A 16,570-nucleotide genomic window follows, 5' to 3' on the forward strand; every position below is an offset into this window, starting at 1 on the left:
ATCTCTTAGTGATGCCACAGTGTTCGTTTGATATTGGGACCTGGAGCGGAGTTTGGACACGGAAACTGCTAATGATGTCAGACATACAGGCCGGATTGAACTGAATTTATAAATTCCCTTGGAATCATACAGTTGTCTTTTAAAAATAAACAGGAAAATGTGAAATTCAGTTCTCTTATGTAGCCCTCATCCATTTTCCACATTTTAATGACGCCATAGCTTGCAGCTTTGGCTTCTTTCCTGTGCTAACCGCTTTATTGTTGTTAACTGATATCAGTTTTGTTAAATAGGAAACAGAAAGTGAGCTCAACTGCACAGTGGACATGTTAACTAGCTGAAAGTTTATAGAAGAAACCCACATGTCCACACCCACATCACCTGACTCAAAGGCATAAAAACAGACTAGCAATGTATACTAGTTCACATCCCATTTTATGAAAGTTTTGGACAGGACAACATACTGACAATTTGTAGAGGCTTTTGGGCATTCAGAAAATACAGTCTGCCTTCAATGTGGCACTAGGGAATGTCTTCAGCCAACTAACAAGGGCATGCTCATCAAATTTCACATCAGTTCAGTCATGAGATACTGTTTCCTGTGTATAAAGTTAACATTTGGCCTAAGGGTGGAAGAAAAGGAGAGACTTCTTCCACTGAGAAGCATAAAAGTGCTTTGAGGGAGACACTCATTTTGTACAACTAGGAGTTCTTATATGACTCTAACCAAATAGCAGTAAAGCTCCCAAAGAGGAGTTCTGTTTTTCTGATGAATCATCCTCAGGGGACCACTAATACCTACAAATAAAAATATTTATTTGCTTGTTTTCCCTTGCACATCATATCCTACTTTCTGCTTGCTTCCTTTAGTGATGGGATTACAGCTGGTCCTAAATGTTGAGCAGCACAGCAATGCTACAAATAGCTTTATGACCCCAAATGTTGTGATTTTCATATGATAAACATTGTCATACTTTGTTTAAGCGTTGGTCTAAATTGCTCTCATAATCAGACCATGATAGAAGAGAACTTAGAACAACCTCATCAATCCCATCCTCTCGTGTGGATGTTTGTTGATTGCTTTCATGGGAGTCGCTTATTAGTTACCTTTATATGAGGGGGGATATCCCAAAGCTTGGTGGATTGGTGGATTTTTTTTTTCTTTTTAACAATGCTGAACACCAGCTCTATTCCATTTGTTTAAGATTTTATTTTCTGAGGTCTGAAATCAGGTTAGAGTGGGCTGTAATGGTGCTGAGGGAGCTGTCCTGATTACCCACCATGCCTTCCAAAAGTAATAATGTCTGTGCTTGAAATATGAGAAACTGCCTCCTATAAGTGTAAATGAAATTGAATTTCCTTTGGCAACCCATAAGTTGACTACAAAGACAGTTTCCCCCTTGTATTTGCAAATTTTCTGCAATATTCCCCTTAATTAAGTTTTCTGCATTTCTGTTCCGCACCATTATTTTACATTAAATATAGTCCCGTTCTGTGTCATTATGGGCAAATAATGTGGAGCTGTCACCGAGTTTAATCAGCATCATTAGCTCTAGTGTGTGCAAAACTTCGTTAGACCTTAATGGACACCATCAAACGTCTGTCATCCCTCAACACCTGCCATCACACTGCTTTAAGGCTATGGTTCTTAGTGCTGTTGTTCCTTAGAATATAATATTTACAGTGTGTTGGCTGACTGTTGAACCTTCTTCTGGGTAATTAGCCACATCCATGTGAAACATGAGTGCGATGGGAAAAAAGAAAAAAAAAGAAAATGTTCCTGTAAGCTCTCCTATGTCCTTGGAACTTTGCTAGGTGAATTCTGATTATATAATCAAGAGTGCTTTCTAGCAAACACCAACAAATATCAGTGAGCGCCATTAGCATTTGTGCTTAAAATATATAAATGAAATGAAAACAATCAGAGCGAACTTAATTGCGATCCATATTCAGCGAGCCAGGCAGCAAAATAACAACACAGCAGACGCCCTCTGAAGTAGCTTGGCAAGGGTTTTTATTGTCATGTAACTGGCTTTCTGCATTCATGCTTTTAATAATACATATTTATTAAATAATGGATTTTTATTGTGGCCAAATGCCTCATAATGGTCTGTTCTGAGCTGCTATCCTTAAGCGATATTCTGAGCGATGCACGCTGTCTTTTACAGCACTGCTGTAGGTACAGTGTCAGCTTGTGTACCCACTTAATATAAATGCCCATTAGCATCTGCACTTTTCCCACAGATAGATTTAGTTGGTGGGTAATTAACCCTGAATGATGCTCATAAAGCCATCTGCTATTGTCTTCCAGCAACAACTCTGTGGTGAAAAGTCAAATGATCAGTGATACCATCACGGCCTGTCCACATGGATACTGTCACTTATTTTGGCTGATTAGAGTTCCATATGTTCTGTGTGAGGATAGATGACATGAACGCTATCATACAGAATATTAGGCTAACACATGTTACTTATCAAATTAATAATGGCTGTTTACCTAAATAAAACATTAATGCCATTAGTAACATATATATTTACCTGTCAGTCAGTTCAAAGTCGCTGCAGTGAAAGAGGCCTGTATCTCTGAAATGCCATCCAACCTTCAGGACCTTAATTTCACATCCACACTTCTTTGCAGGTTGCAGATTATGATACTAGCACAAGATGGCAGCGTCCATTTCCAAGATACTGGTATAGTGGGAGGAAGTACTGACACGCCATACGTTCAATGCAGGCACCTTGTTATTCCCCATCTGGTTCATGTGGACTTTAACTGGGAAAACAGTCCTAATCTGCAGGACCTGTAAATGCTGCTGCTGCACCTTTTTAAGGTGAACATAAGTGCTCACTCCTCTCTCTACTTGTCTTGTTTATTTATTTATTTGTTTATTTAGCAGACGTTTAGACTTGTTCTACAGGAAAAGCACAGGTGGTACTAATCAATTAACAGCAACCTAAAAGTCACAGTCATAACTTCATTCAGAGGAGCTTGAAACTGAAGCAGCTAAATTGGGTTTAGTCCTCTCCCTCTTGCTCTGTCTTCAAACCTGTGATTTCCCAAACTTCCTTTGTTAAAAGACTTGTAGCTGCCCCAGGTAAAGAATGATTAACTTATTTATGTTTATCCTTAGGCAACTTAATCATTTAAATGAGGCTGGGGAAAGATCATAGTCAGGATTCAGGGCTTGCAAAATCACTAGCCCGACGTCCCGGAGCTAGCGATATCTCCGGTTGGGCGACTAAAATCTATCTCAGCCCCGCCCATCGGGCTATATGATAACCCGACGGGCTATCATATAGCCACTTGGGTGGTTCGAGCCCTGGTTGCTCCAGTCTCAATGCCAAATATCTTTGGGCAAGATACTAACCCCTAATTGCTATCCATGTGAATGATAGATAGAAAGCACTTAAGGATAGAAAAATGTGCATGGATGGATGGGGTAACCCATATGGAAAAGAAATAGTAAAAACTTATATGTGATTACTCATGAAAGTGACCACTTTCATGAGTAAATCATATAAGTAAATCACATGATTTACTCATGAAAGTGGCCACTTTCTCATTACTTTCATACATTGTTTTAGTAAGTATCCAAAACATACAAGTTTCATTATATAATTTTTCAAGGGATCTTATATCTGTTTTCACTCTTATATGCTTTTCATACAAGTTTCACACAAGACAGATACAAACTTTATAAGATTTATATATATCTTTTCCATATGGGAACCTTTCAGCACTGTGGGTGCTTTTCCAAATATGGATGCTCTCAATTCCAGATGTTTAAGCTACCAATCACACCCCCACAGCCCATCTGTCACTCCTAGTGGAATTATAACAGGAATCCGCTCTGAGCCCCTTCTTGTTTGCAGTGGTGATGGACAGCCTGGCAGGCTGCTGGAGTTTGATGTTTGCAGATGACACTTTGATCTGTAGTGAGAGTAGGGAACAGGTGGAAGAGCGCCTGGAGAGGTGGAGGCATACACTGGACAGAAGAAAGGCAATAGAAGCAAGACTAAAATATTTGTGTAAATGAGAGGAAGGGGAGGAATGGGTGGAAAAGTTAAAATGCAAAGAGTAGACATTGTGAAGGTAGAAAATTTCAAAATACCTGAGGTCAATCATTCAAAGCAACGGACGGTACGTAAGACAGCCAGGTTGGAGTGGGTGGAGATGAGTGTGAGGGGTGATTTATGACAGAAGGATAGCAGCAAGAATGAAGGGGAAGGTTTACAAGCTCGTATGGTTTGAGACAGCTGCAGTGAAAAAAAGACAGGAATCTGAGCTGGAGGTAGCAAAGTTGGTAGCTGAGATGGTTGAGACATGTACACAGGAGCCATAGAGGATATACTGAACAAAGGATGTTGAAGATGGAGCTGCCAGCCAGGAGGAAAAGAAAAAGACTTCAGAGGAGGTTCATGAATGTCATGAAGGAGGACATGTGGAGGCTGGCTGTGACAGATGTGTTGGAAAAGCTGATATGTATCACCTAAATAGTAAAATGTCTCAGTTGAAAGAAATGACATGATATCTATGCTTGGTTATGAGCAAAAATTGGTATATAGGTTTGCAAATCACTGCAATCTATGCAGTTTATGAGTTTATGTAACACTGCTATGTTTATCAAGCTGTTCAAGGGACAGCCTTGTGTGAGAAAGTTGTGTGCAATGTTGGTCTTAATATAGATGCAAACCTTTTCAGCAAAAAATCCATTATCCATTTTCATTAAAAAATATTAATAATATTGCTTGCGTTGTCTTCAGAAGTCAGCAGTCAGAAGTACAAAATAATGTCTGGGATAAGGCCTTTTATAAATGATGACACCTTGATGTAAACTCACATACTCACATATAGTAATTCAATTTAATTCAGTTTTATTTGTACAGCGCCAAATCACAACAACAGCTGCCTCAAGGTGCTTTGTATTGTAAGGTAGACCCTTCAGTAATACATACAGAGAATAACCCAACATTCATATGACCCCCTATGAGCATGCGCTTTGGCAAAGGAAATGTGGGAAGAAAAAACTCCCTTTTAACAGGAAGAAACCTCTGGGAGAACCAGGCTCAGGGAGGGGCGGGGCCATCTGCTGCGACTGGTTGGGGTGAGAGAGGGAAAACAGGACAAAAGACATGTTGTTGTTCATATAGTACAGTGGGAGGATCTCTATACTATAAAGCCGGTATGCTCATGTACTGTTAAATCCAACATTAACTCACATATTAATTCTGTTCTCCACCAACTGAGTGTAAATATGTATATATATGTCTCTACTGAGGTAGGAAAATAAGAGCAAACCCATCAAACTGAGGACTGTGAAATCAATGTTTTAAAAGATGGCAAAATGCTCTATAAAGCTAAAAGGGACTGCTCAAATGTCCAAGACAGGATTTTAATTAGATAGGTGTTGGTTGGGGTTTTTAATGTGTCTTGTACTACTATCATTACTGTTTCATTTCTTTTGACATGTCCATTAGACAACAAAAGAGTAAATCAAATATCACAAAACTCTCAGAGGTAACACAGAAAAGTTAAAGCCATACATTCACGGTTGACACTGGGTTTAAATAAATACAAAGTGATACACAGACAGTACTAATTGCATTGGTAAATGTTGTTAATTTGGAAGCAGAGTCGTGGGTGCAGGGTCTAGACAAAGGGACAGATGACTGGTGAAGACAAAACAAAACACTGCTGCAAGTTTTAATGAGGCAACGGGGGACTGCCCATCAAACACTCATATCTCAGATAGAAAGTACAAATACCCACATATGCACACACGCTTTAGTGCACTATGCACACACATATGTACACAACAGGAAATAGAGTCGTGAGTGCAATATGCAACACCCACAAAGAACCTTGCCATACAGAGGTTTAGCTGATTTGCTGCACCTCTGATGAATTCTGTCTTCACCAAAACATGCCTGTCTCAGACCCGACTGATGAGCTTAATGGGTCAAAAGATTAAGCCCAATATTCCCCATGTCAGACATGTCAATCATAGCGTGGTGAGCTGCATTTACAATGTTACAGCAATATCAGAGATTACGCTGTGAAATGCAGGCCTAAATACCCCTGCATTACACCGCTGAAATATAGACCTAAAAATCCAAGATTATACTTCAGTGAAATAAAGCCTTTAGGCCTAATCCATATTCAAAGTCTTGTCTCTAGCTGGGCTGTTGGCCTCTGTAACCTAGTTCTGATGGCTGTTATTGGGGAAAGCTGCTTTGTACTGGTCAGTTGTGTGATGAGGGCTTGGACACGGTCTGTCAAGTTGACCTATATTTGGCTGCCTGCCCTGTCTGCAAAATTAAAAAACAGATCTTCCTTTGCGTTTTATTCTATAGGCAAATTGGGCCTTCTCCACTTTCGGTTTCAATTCTCTGATCAAGCTTGGATGTACTGTCAGGTTAAATTTTTAATGCTTAATCAAGCCAAAGTAAGGAGAGACTGAACACAGTGCAGGATCAGGACATCCTTCACCATCAATGTAGGAATTTCTAGTGTTGGTGCAGCAATGTATTAGTATGCATGGTGATTTTTGGGGGGAGGGATTAATGCTAACACCACCATGCTGAGGTAGCCCCACTGACAATGCTAAGCTCTACTCACACAGACCTAGGGACCAGTTGGCTGATCGCCAGAGAAAAATGTGCATTGGTGTCACTGGCATGCTTGGTCGCAAAGAAGTATATGGTACTGCACAAAAAAAACCCTCCATTGGATTGCTTTGGTTGCCAGTAGATTGCTGCAGTAGCACATAGTTTCTCTGGAAGATGCTAACTGGTCTTCAACCACTTGCCAACTACTGGCTTAAGCAGTAGTGAAAATGTGAATGTGAAATGCACGGAAGTGAAGTGGTTGGTTGGTAAGGCACAACATTTTGGTTTGTGATGCACTTTTTCGAGTTTTACTCCCACTCAGTGGTTGGTGTGTGTTTGCAGACAAATCTTCATCTTCTATGCAAACTACAGGCAACCCCAGCAATTTGCAAACAAGGAAAACAACTAGGAGGCTTTGATGTAGAACGTTCATTCCTACTAATGTTACCCAGCAAAAGCCAGCAACGATTCTCCAGCTGGTTGAGAAATACGCATCTTTCCCTATTGAACCTAGGTTGCTAGGGTGTTGGTCATGTCTTTAGAACTGAGGCTGAAGTCTGAAATTATGACATCTAGAACGCACAATGTTTGTCACCATCCTAGTTTCTGGTAATATAGTTTCAGTCCATACGGTAAGTGCTTCATTGCATAAATTAGTGGTAGTACATAAAAAATCTGGAATCACCAAAGTCTGTAGGACTTCTGGGGCTTTTTAAACAGCTTGTCTGTCATACAGGTCCTGAATCTATGGAGGAATTCTGACACACTTAAGATGGTGGTTTTGCTTCATATGCCTGCAAACAGGGTCCGTCATAGTTTGGGGCAACATTTCAGCCACTGGTGTAGAGGATGGTGTTAAAATTAATGGAATTATAAACACATAAAATTATTGTCAGATTTTGATCCCCCATGCAGTACCAATGCATACCTGGATTGAAAAAGCGAACACTGGAACACCATCAGTCACGGATTGGCGTCCCCAAAGCCCGGATCTCTAACTTATTGAAGCAGTGAGGAGTCATCTTTACAAAGAACCTTACAAAAGGAAAAAAACCTCCAAATAAGAGCTTTGAATGTCCTTCAAGAAGCATTGAGAACTATTCCTGAAGTTCCTGAAATGACAAAAAAGCTACCTGCAAAAGTTTAGTTTGTGATGAAGAATAAATGGTAGTTGTAGCAAATAATGACTCAAGCTTTTTAGAATTGTAGAAACTCTGTATTTTGATTTATGTTTGCACATTTCAATAAATCACTGGACCTATTTCCCATTTTCCTAGCAACATAAAAAGAAATGAGGTGTGGCTCAAGAGTTTTTTCCACAGTACCATATTTCCCAAATTTATTTTCAAACACTCTTAGTTTTTAATAGAAAAAATACCCAACCAGACTTCAACTCATTTTGTAAGCCCTGCATAAATCATTTCAGAAGTATTCCCTATGGAGAAAACAGAAATGTGCACTAAGCAAGACAACGATAAAAAGCAGAGATGTGGGGTGATGATGTAAGAGATGTGCAAACATGATGAGTACATCATGGCTGTGCAATCAAGACTAAGCAAATAGATTAGGTAGGCTAATGGATGAATGGGCTTAACAGCGGTAGTAATGGGATACAACTCATAAACAGGCATATGCGGTAAAGTCATAATGCGGTATGAAGAACAGCTGCAGGTCATTGCTCAGATCTAGAAATTCCCAGTAGTTAAAAAGGCTCTGTTAAGCGAACATTGCCTCACTGTTAAAATGTTCATTTGTACCAGTCATGCTGCTGGTGTGAAAAAAGGCCTATTTCCCAAGTATGCACTGCATGCGTGACTCAGCGTGGCATACAGTGGATGGTGGATCAAAGACAACTACTGAAGTGACTTGAATTATCTGTCTTCTCTGTTGAACTACCAAGTCACTGAAACTGCAGGATCTTATTCTTGTGTTCCGATACTTCCAAAAGGAGTTCTAATTTCTTTTCTGCCTTTTTTCTTTTTTATTCGCTGGCCTAGTTTCATCTCCGTCATATTTTAAGAATTGTATATCATTTTATTCAGTGCGGAGATTTTTACAAAACAGTTTTCTAAACTCAAGGGTCAGGCTTTATTGTCCCCACAAGGAAATTCGCTGTGTTAATAATCTGTGTTTAGGCACAATGTGGTACTCGGTGTGGCAAAAAAATATGTCCACCATAGACTGTAAGAAACAGATGTCACTCATTGGTTTGTCACTGAACAAAGTGCTCTCCATCATACTCAACCCATCTCAAGTGTACAGTAACTCTTCCTTCTGTGACAGGTGAACAACACTTGTCAGGCACCAGATTTCACACAAATATTTCGGTATTGTGCTTTCTTGCAGTTGCTTTTTTTATAGTACACATATTATTTATTAAAGCAATTTGCACTACTCTCTTATACAATCTTGGTCTTATTTAACTTAAAATCATTTTTATGTTTTATTTTCTTTGTTTGTTGTATACTGTTGTATACATAAAAACTTTGCACCATCTCACAGTATAACGTCCTCACTATGCACCTGCTTTTATTCTCTAAGCAGCACCAGCCATTGCAAGCTTTCCTCATTGGCTTCATTTTTCACCAACATGGTACGGTGGCCCTGAGAGGCCAAATGGACATCAATTTAAGAAAACACCAGCAATAAGAAAAATGCTGCAAAAGCACACAAAACACAATGGAAATAGGAAAAAACAAAACACAAATAGGAAAAATGAAAAGAGAAATAGGAAAGAACAGATTTCCAAAGCACAAGGGAAGTGTTTCTGGGGAGACAATAACCCGACGGACCACTTGCAGGAACCAAAATATGCTAGGTAAGCGTGTTGTAATCTCATGATTCATATAATACTGATGATGGATTTTTAGGCTAATAGTTAGGCTAACACACTTACCTCTCATCTTTTCTTTCCTCGCAAAACCGATACATCCTCCACTTCTTTTAAGTGTCTCCCAGCGCAATTCTTAGCATATTTTGGTTCCTGCAAGTGGTCCGTCGGGTTATTGTCTCCCCAGAAACACTTCCCTTGTGCTTTGGAAATCTGTTTTTTCACATTTCAGTTTTCGTTTTTTCTATTTCTGTTTTCTTTTTTCCTATTTCCGTTGTGTTTTGGGTGCTTTTGCAGCATTTTTCTTATTGCTGGTGTTTTCTTAAGTTGCAGTCCGTTTGGCCTCCCAGGGCCAGCGTAACATGGTGGCCACAGGGGCTGCTGTCTAGCAAATGTTACAGGTTTCTTCTTGAAAGCTTAAAGATGGAAGCAAACATTCATCTGACTGAGAAGGCCTCAGCGACAGCTGCCATGAACCAGGACCCAACTCTGCTTACAGAAACAAAAACATAGAACACAGGAGCGAGATTTCCAGAGGGGATGAGACAAATCATGAAAAGTGGAGGGATGACACTCTGTGATGATGACTACTGAAAGAGCAAAGAGTGGTAAGAGAAGCAGAATAGGCAGGGTTGAGTTTCCTTTTAAATGGACAGTACAGCTCATGCTTTACAGTTGTGCCGGCAGACGCAGAGAGTACAGATTTCAGAAAATTGAGCTGACAGGAAGAATGTGAAGCATGTAACGGTGTCACAGAGCCAGATAAGCAGCATGTTTATGAGGTACAGTGCATCCTCGGAGAAGGTGAGGCTGAGAGAGCTCAGGTGCATTGTAGCATTGCAGGTTCAAATTCAACCCACAACCTTGTGGGTCATCCTCCTTCTGTCACCCTCCTCTGGGTGCTGCCTAATAAAGCAGAAATGTGCTGAAAAAGATGAGCACGCACTGAAACAGGTCAAGTGAAGAGAAGTGAGGGAGGAGAACACAATAGTGGGGAGGCACGAGGAGGAAAGAAGGAGCGAGAGAGATTACGCGTAAGCAGCAAAGTGGGTGGAAGTGAAAGGTTTTGGTTTACAAACAGTGATTTGGGAAACGGAGAGCAAAAGAAACACTCCAAAATGGAAGACACGTAAAGCCAGGTCAGCCATATTAGCAGCCTTCAGTGACCAGAGATTGTTGCCTAGCAGCATGCAAGAATAGTTTTCTCCTCTTATCATGTCTTTTCTTCATATCCCATCAACCTCCTCCTCTTTTCTCCTCACCTCGCCTCCATCTCTCTGCTGTCTTCTCTGGGCTGTCATCCTCACTCTCATTCATTTTTCCCTTCACCCCCCCTCCTCTCCGCTCACAGGCTCCACTTTTCTTACCTCGGCATTAGGCTTGTGCTGCCTCATGCCAGCAGCACAGTTTTACGTGTGTGTGTGTGTGTGTGTGTGTGTGTGTGTGTGTGTGTGTGTGTGTGTGTGTGTGTGTGTGTGTGTGTGTGCGCGCGTCTGTGTGTGTGTCTGTGTGTGCGCATTCCTCATTCCAATCCTTTCCCCAGTGTATAAATCTGGCTGATGCAGCCGTTACACCAGCTCTGTGCTGCATCAGGATTACATGGCACATGTGAAGCCCGTGTCCTCCTACGCTTGGTCAAATACAGGATGACACATGGCATCAAGCATGGAATTTGAGTGTGTTTGTGTGTGTGTGTGTGTGTGTGCCAGTCCCTCTGATGCTGGAACTCTGGAAGTTAGACTTGTGATACCAAAATAGCCGCCCAAATATGTGTTCAGACCTTATCTAAGAGGCAGTTACAAACTTTTTTAAATACCAGACGCAACTTTACAGCTTTTTTCTTAACAGTAAAATAACTACAAATGGTTAAAATAAACCTATCCCCACAAAGCTGCATGTCTTTGGACGGTGGGAGGAAGCCGGAGTACCCGCAGGGAACCCACGCAAACACGGGGAGAACATGCAAACTCCACACAGAAAGACCCCGGCCTGATGTTGGAATTGAACTCAGGACCTTCTTGCTGTGTGGCAACAGTGCTAACCACCGTGCCACCGGGCTTCCTCCCAACGTCCAAAGACAGCTTGTGGGGATAGGTTAATTGGATAATCCAAATTGTCACTAGGTGTGAATGTGCGAATGAGTGTGAATGCTTGTCTGTCCTTGTGTGTTAGCCCTGCGACAGACTGGCGACCTGTCCAGGGTGTACCCTGCCTCTCGCCCTATGACAGCTGGGATAGGCTCCAGCGCCCCCCGCGACCCTGAAAAGGATAAGCGGAAGCGAATGGATGGATGGATGGTTAAAATAAAGGATGAAAGTGAAGCTGCTAATTTACTGTTAAGTCTACATTCCTGCTCTCAGCAAGGACCATGAGCTGTGTGTAGCATCGGAAACAATATGTGGATACATGCACTGGAAATGAGCTTGCTCTGAAAGGTAGCTGGGCTCTCTTGTTCATACAGCAGAGGCTCAGAATGGTGCACATCCACATCAAAAGCAGTAGGTGAGGTGACTCAGGCATCTGACACCTCTTAGGTGAGGTGTTCTGGCCCTGGGGAAGACCGAAGACATGGGAAAACCTCAGTGTAACCCCAAGAAAAGCTGGAGGAGCTGGTTAGGAAGTCTCACCTCTGCTTAGACTGTGAACCTGCGACCCAGATAAGAGGCAGAACATGGATGGATGCATATTATGAACCGTTACCTGTGCAGATTAGCTCTACAGTAGACGTGTTATGTTCGATCTGCTTCATTGTTACTAAATCTATATCTTCTTTTTATTTTGTGAGGAACAAAATATTGTAGCACTCTTAGCAACACATTATAGCACGACCTGTGACTAAGGATAAAACTCCCCTCTAAATAAGTGGAAGTTTTATGCATTTTCTTTGAAATTACAGTGTAAATATATACAATATAAATGGTAGGTATGCTATAATAAAAAGGTAACAAATCAGATTTTTAAAGGAAACAAAGAAATAATTATACCGTAAGTAAATTTGACTACAGTGGTCCCTCGTTTATTGCGGGTGTTACGTTCTAAAAATAACCCGCGATAGGTGAAATCTGCGAAGTAGCCAACTTTATTTTTTATTATTATAGATGTTTTAAGGCTGTAAAACCCATCACTCCACACTTTATACACTTTTCTCAGACAGGCATGAACATTTTTACACTTTTCTCTCTTGTTTAAACACTCTCAAAGTTCAAACCTTCTTAGAAAAATAAGTCCAGTATTATAGAATGAAACCAAAGATCAAAACCTGTTTTCAGGTCCAGAACATGGAAATAGAACAGCTGCGAGAGAATCAATGGTGCAGAAGTAGAGGAAGCAAGAAGATTGAGTTGAATAAAGTTTGACTTACCTGACTGTTTTGTTTTGCTTAATGCGCCTTATAATCCTTTGACATTGACACTGTTGTGTTTGCTGTCTTCTGCTAGCGAAGATTTATGTAAATTTGACAAGCTGAACGCATTCTGTGCTGTACAGGAGACACAGCACCAGATTGATTGAAAATTGTCTACAACCAAGCAGGACGCTGAACACAATGCGTTGTAAACACACAATTTTTAAAAATGTGTGTCTACAAAATTTGATTCTGCATTATCTCTGTAGAGTATGCTCCCTCTTCTCGCTGGCCTACATTTGTTTTGCTCCCGTGCACCTGTCCTTGATGCGTCACTGCCCTTTTTTAAATGCATGCTACAATAAGCTCTAGCTACCTATGACCTGAATCTGAAAAAGTCAGAAAGAAAATGCAAATAAAGAGCGGAGCAGTAGTCTTTTAGCAGGTTTTGTCAGTGACCAAATAGATTTTTTTCCAAATGGATTTGTTACACAGCTCCACATCCAACCTCCACTCATGTGTGCATGACGAGTGTAAAAATTATGTCCCACTCTAAATGTTGGGATGTCAGTGTCTAATAGTAAAAGACTTGCATGTTCCCTTGTTTTCCAGGAGGTATGCCAGTGCCTGAGGTGGCGTCTGACACTGCCAGCGCTGCTACCATGTTGAGCCCCGTCCTCAATGCCTCCAACGGAGACGGCTCCGAGTCTGAAACCACCTCCGCCATCCTCGCCTCAGTCAAGGAACAGGTTAGAAGTCCGTGTGTGTGAATGTGCATGTGAGCGTTCTTGCGAGTGTGCGTGCGACGTAAATGGAGGGCTGTCACAATTAATGAAATATGATCACCAGAATGTAGTGAGGATAATTCCCCATCCTTTCGGGGCGAAACAAGCTGACGGTAAACAGTAAACACAAATGATGGAATGCCCATCTGAGCTAATGTGTCACAAATATGTCACCACATTTTGATCTGTTAGGAGAGAGCCTTGGGCTACAGATGCTCAGTATTATTTTTGAAAATACCCTAATGCAGTAGGACGCATCATTCGCCCACATTTTGTCAAAGTCTGAGCAGCTTTGTTGGAAATTCTATGTGTGACTAAGCATCCAGCAGATTTTTTTACAGTACAGTCAAGATTGGGCAACACAGCTGGACTGTGTTTTGTGTTGGTTATGCATTAATGAAGGCTAAAGACTTTAATGATTTTTTATTTACAATCCCTTTTTTGAATACACTTAACTCAGGTATGCTAATTTTAAATTGTACTGATTTAGTTGTATATATAACAGTAAGTCATGTAATGTTGTGTTATAATTATCAGGCTTTTAATACATGAGCTTGTGGTAAAGAAAAAAAATACTGCAAAAGACAATGAATTTGAATAAAACACATGGAAATAGAAAAAATATAACCAGAGTTATATACAATGATACAGAGATACAATGAAAGTGGACCAAGATATTCACAAAACAAGTTTTTTTTAGGGAGACATGATAGAACAGATGCAGAAGTGACAGATGTTATTAGCCATTTACTGGTAGCTACTGCGTTATTGTCTCTCCAAAAACACTTCCTTTGTGGTTTGTGAGTTTTGTTTTGCTTTTGTTGGGGGTTTTTTGTGAGATTTTGCAGTCTTTTTCTATTTACTGCCCTTTTTTTAAACTTGCAGTGCATTTGACCTTTCAGGGCCACTGTATGTAATCAACCAACCCATAACCAAAGATAAATGTGATAATACCTTAATAAGCAGGTTTCAAAGAACTGGTCAGACCCGTGAATATCTATATCATAATTTTGACTAAGGTAAGAAATGAAATGTCTTGAGGGAAGCACGGTGCCACAAAGTTCTACACATAGAGGCTTTGTTTGGATTTATTGTTTCCCCAACTGTTGAAAAGGCCAATAGCACTGGATTTATTTGGAATCGTGCAACAAAAGCTGGGTAAATACTACACTAAACAAAGTTAATTCTTCAGATCTAATCTGCTTTGAACTGTCAAAACAAACACTTGGTGCATTTCAGATTCGATGCTCATTATTGCAGCTTATAGTACATTATGTTACATACAGCATATGCATCAACACAGGAGTGTTGGGATCCTAAAGAATGAGACAAGAAACAGAAGAGTTGAAGGAAAAAAACCCTTTCTATTAGTTATAATGCTCTTGATGGCAAGTTCATACAACAAGATGTATAAAGCAGTAGAGTGCTAAGTAGAAAAGCACTATATGACTCAGCCCATTTACACGTTTGAATTCATGTTGGGATATTTCTAATCCATGCAGGGTCAAAATTATGCATACAGCCTTAAATATAGACATACACTCATTTAAATATTTTAATAAGTGGCGCTGTTCTTCAATGTCTTTTAACTTGACAAGGCCAAGACCTATTAACTTCTCGTAAGTGATCATGATTAACTACAACTGTTAATTTTTCTTTGCCGATTAACAAATAGCCAGAACAATGGAAAAGTTCAGGGGACTCAGTGATGATCTAAGAAGAAGAACTGAAGATTCTGAAGTTCACACAAGTTTACACAAATCGATGCTTAAAAGATAAAAAGAAAGCAGGCTAACATTAAGCTTGGTCTTCCCAAAGCCCCAAACTCAACTCTACTGAAAGTTTGTGGATTCTGCTTAAAATGTGGGTCTGTACAAGGAAACCAACCAATTCAAATAGACTGTACCAATTCTGAAGAAGGGTCGTCAACTATCCAGTCAAAATTATGTTATGTAATTAGATGACTGCCAAAGGGTCTAGTCACGGTGCAATGTTTTAGGGTACATTTAACCAAATATTATTTGGGTTGTATGTATATATTCTTTGTACAGCAGCAGCAACCAACCTCTGGGCCACGTACCGGTCCGTGAGTTGTTCGGCACCGGCATAGCTGGATTGGCCATTTGCCCGGTGGGCTGATGGTGAGTTTTCAATTTTATGGGCGGATGTTTTTTTGTTTGTTTTTTTGTAATGGTATAAACAATGAAACGTGGGGATTGGCTAATGTGTCATGATCAACTCTGGGCTTGACCAATTACGGCCGAGGAGGTTGGATGGAGACCCCGCCCCCTTGCTTGGGCAATAGCTCTGAAAGCAATCTTATCACAGACAAACAGAAGAAAATGGTATTGAGTAGAGATGGCACGATACCACTTTTTTATGTCCGATACCGATACCGATATCATAAATTTGGATATCTGCCGATACCGATATGAATCCGATATAGTGTTTTTTAATCAACAAAACTGTTTTTTAAAATATCTTGCTGCATTTTGCAAGTCTGCAAGTTCATACTCAAGTTTAAAACAACAACTACACTAAAGCTATTCTGTTATACCTGTATACAAAAAAAATATTTCATAGTTCAGCAATACTGATCAATCTAATAAACTTAAACCTACACCATCCTCCCTATTCTGGTATTTTAAAGAGTACTTAGCGTAAATATTAAGCAACCTAACTAATAGGGTTCCAACTCCCAGCAACAACAAAAATAAATAAATAAAAAATAGGGAACCACCCCTCACGCTCCACCTCATGATGCTTAATCGACGTAATCAACCTTAATTTGATGCAGTGTGAAAAAAAAAATGCACAGAAATCAATTATTTTTCAAGAAATATTAAATAGATTCAACATCTTTCTTCAACAAAATTGCAGACTGCACAGATGGTACCTTCCCAAAGGAAAAAGTACTATAGCTTACTAGGGTATATATATTAGACTTAATAGTCACTATATACAGTAATTGACTTCTATTCATTTTACATCAAATTAAAACTTTGT

General features: G+C 40.2%; 1 protein-coding gene across 6 annotated transcripts in view; it reads left to right on the forward strand.

Annotated features, from left to right (window-relative positions):
- The window catches only part of ctnnd2b (catenin (cadherin-associated protein), delta 2b), a 232,199-nt gene that overhangs the window by 33,717 nt on the left and 181,912 nt on the right, over positions 1-16,570 (forward strand). For all 6 annotated transcript variants that reach the window (XM_085388030.1, XM_085388031.1, XM_085388028.1 and 3 more), the window contains exon 2: positions 13,392-13,528. In XM_085388030.1, coding sequence (XP_085244156.1) covers positions 13,397-13,528 — 132 coding nt within the window. In that variant the 5' untranslated portion in view covers positions 13,392-13,396. The remainder of the gene's footprint in view (positions 1-13,391; positions 13,529-16,570) is intronic.

Source organism: Rhamphochromis longiceps, linkage group LG18, assembly GCF_057381845.1.
Source record: "Rhamphochromis longiceps isolate RC_006_pf linkage group LG18, R_longiceps_female_GT1.1, whole genome shotgun sequence".
NCBI classification, from domain to species: Eukaryota; Metazoa; Chordata; class Actinopteri; order Cichliformes; family Cichlidae; genus Rhamphochromis; species Rhamphochromis longiceps.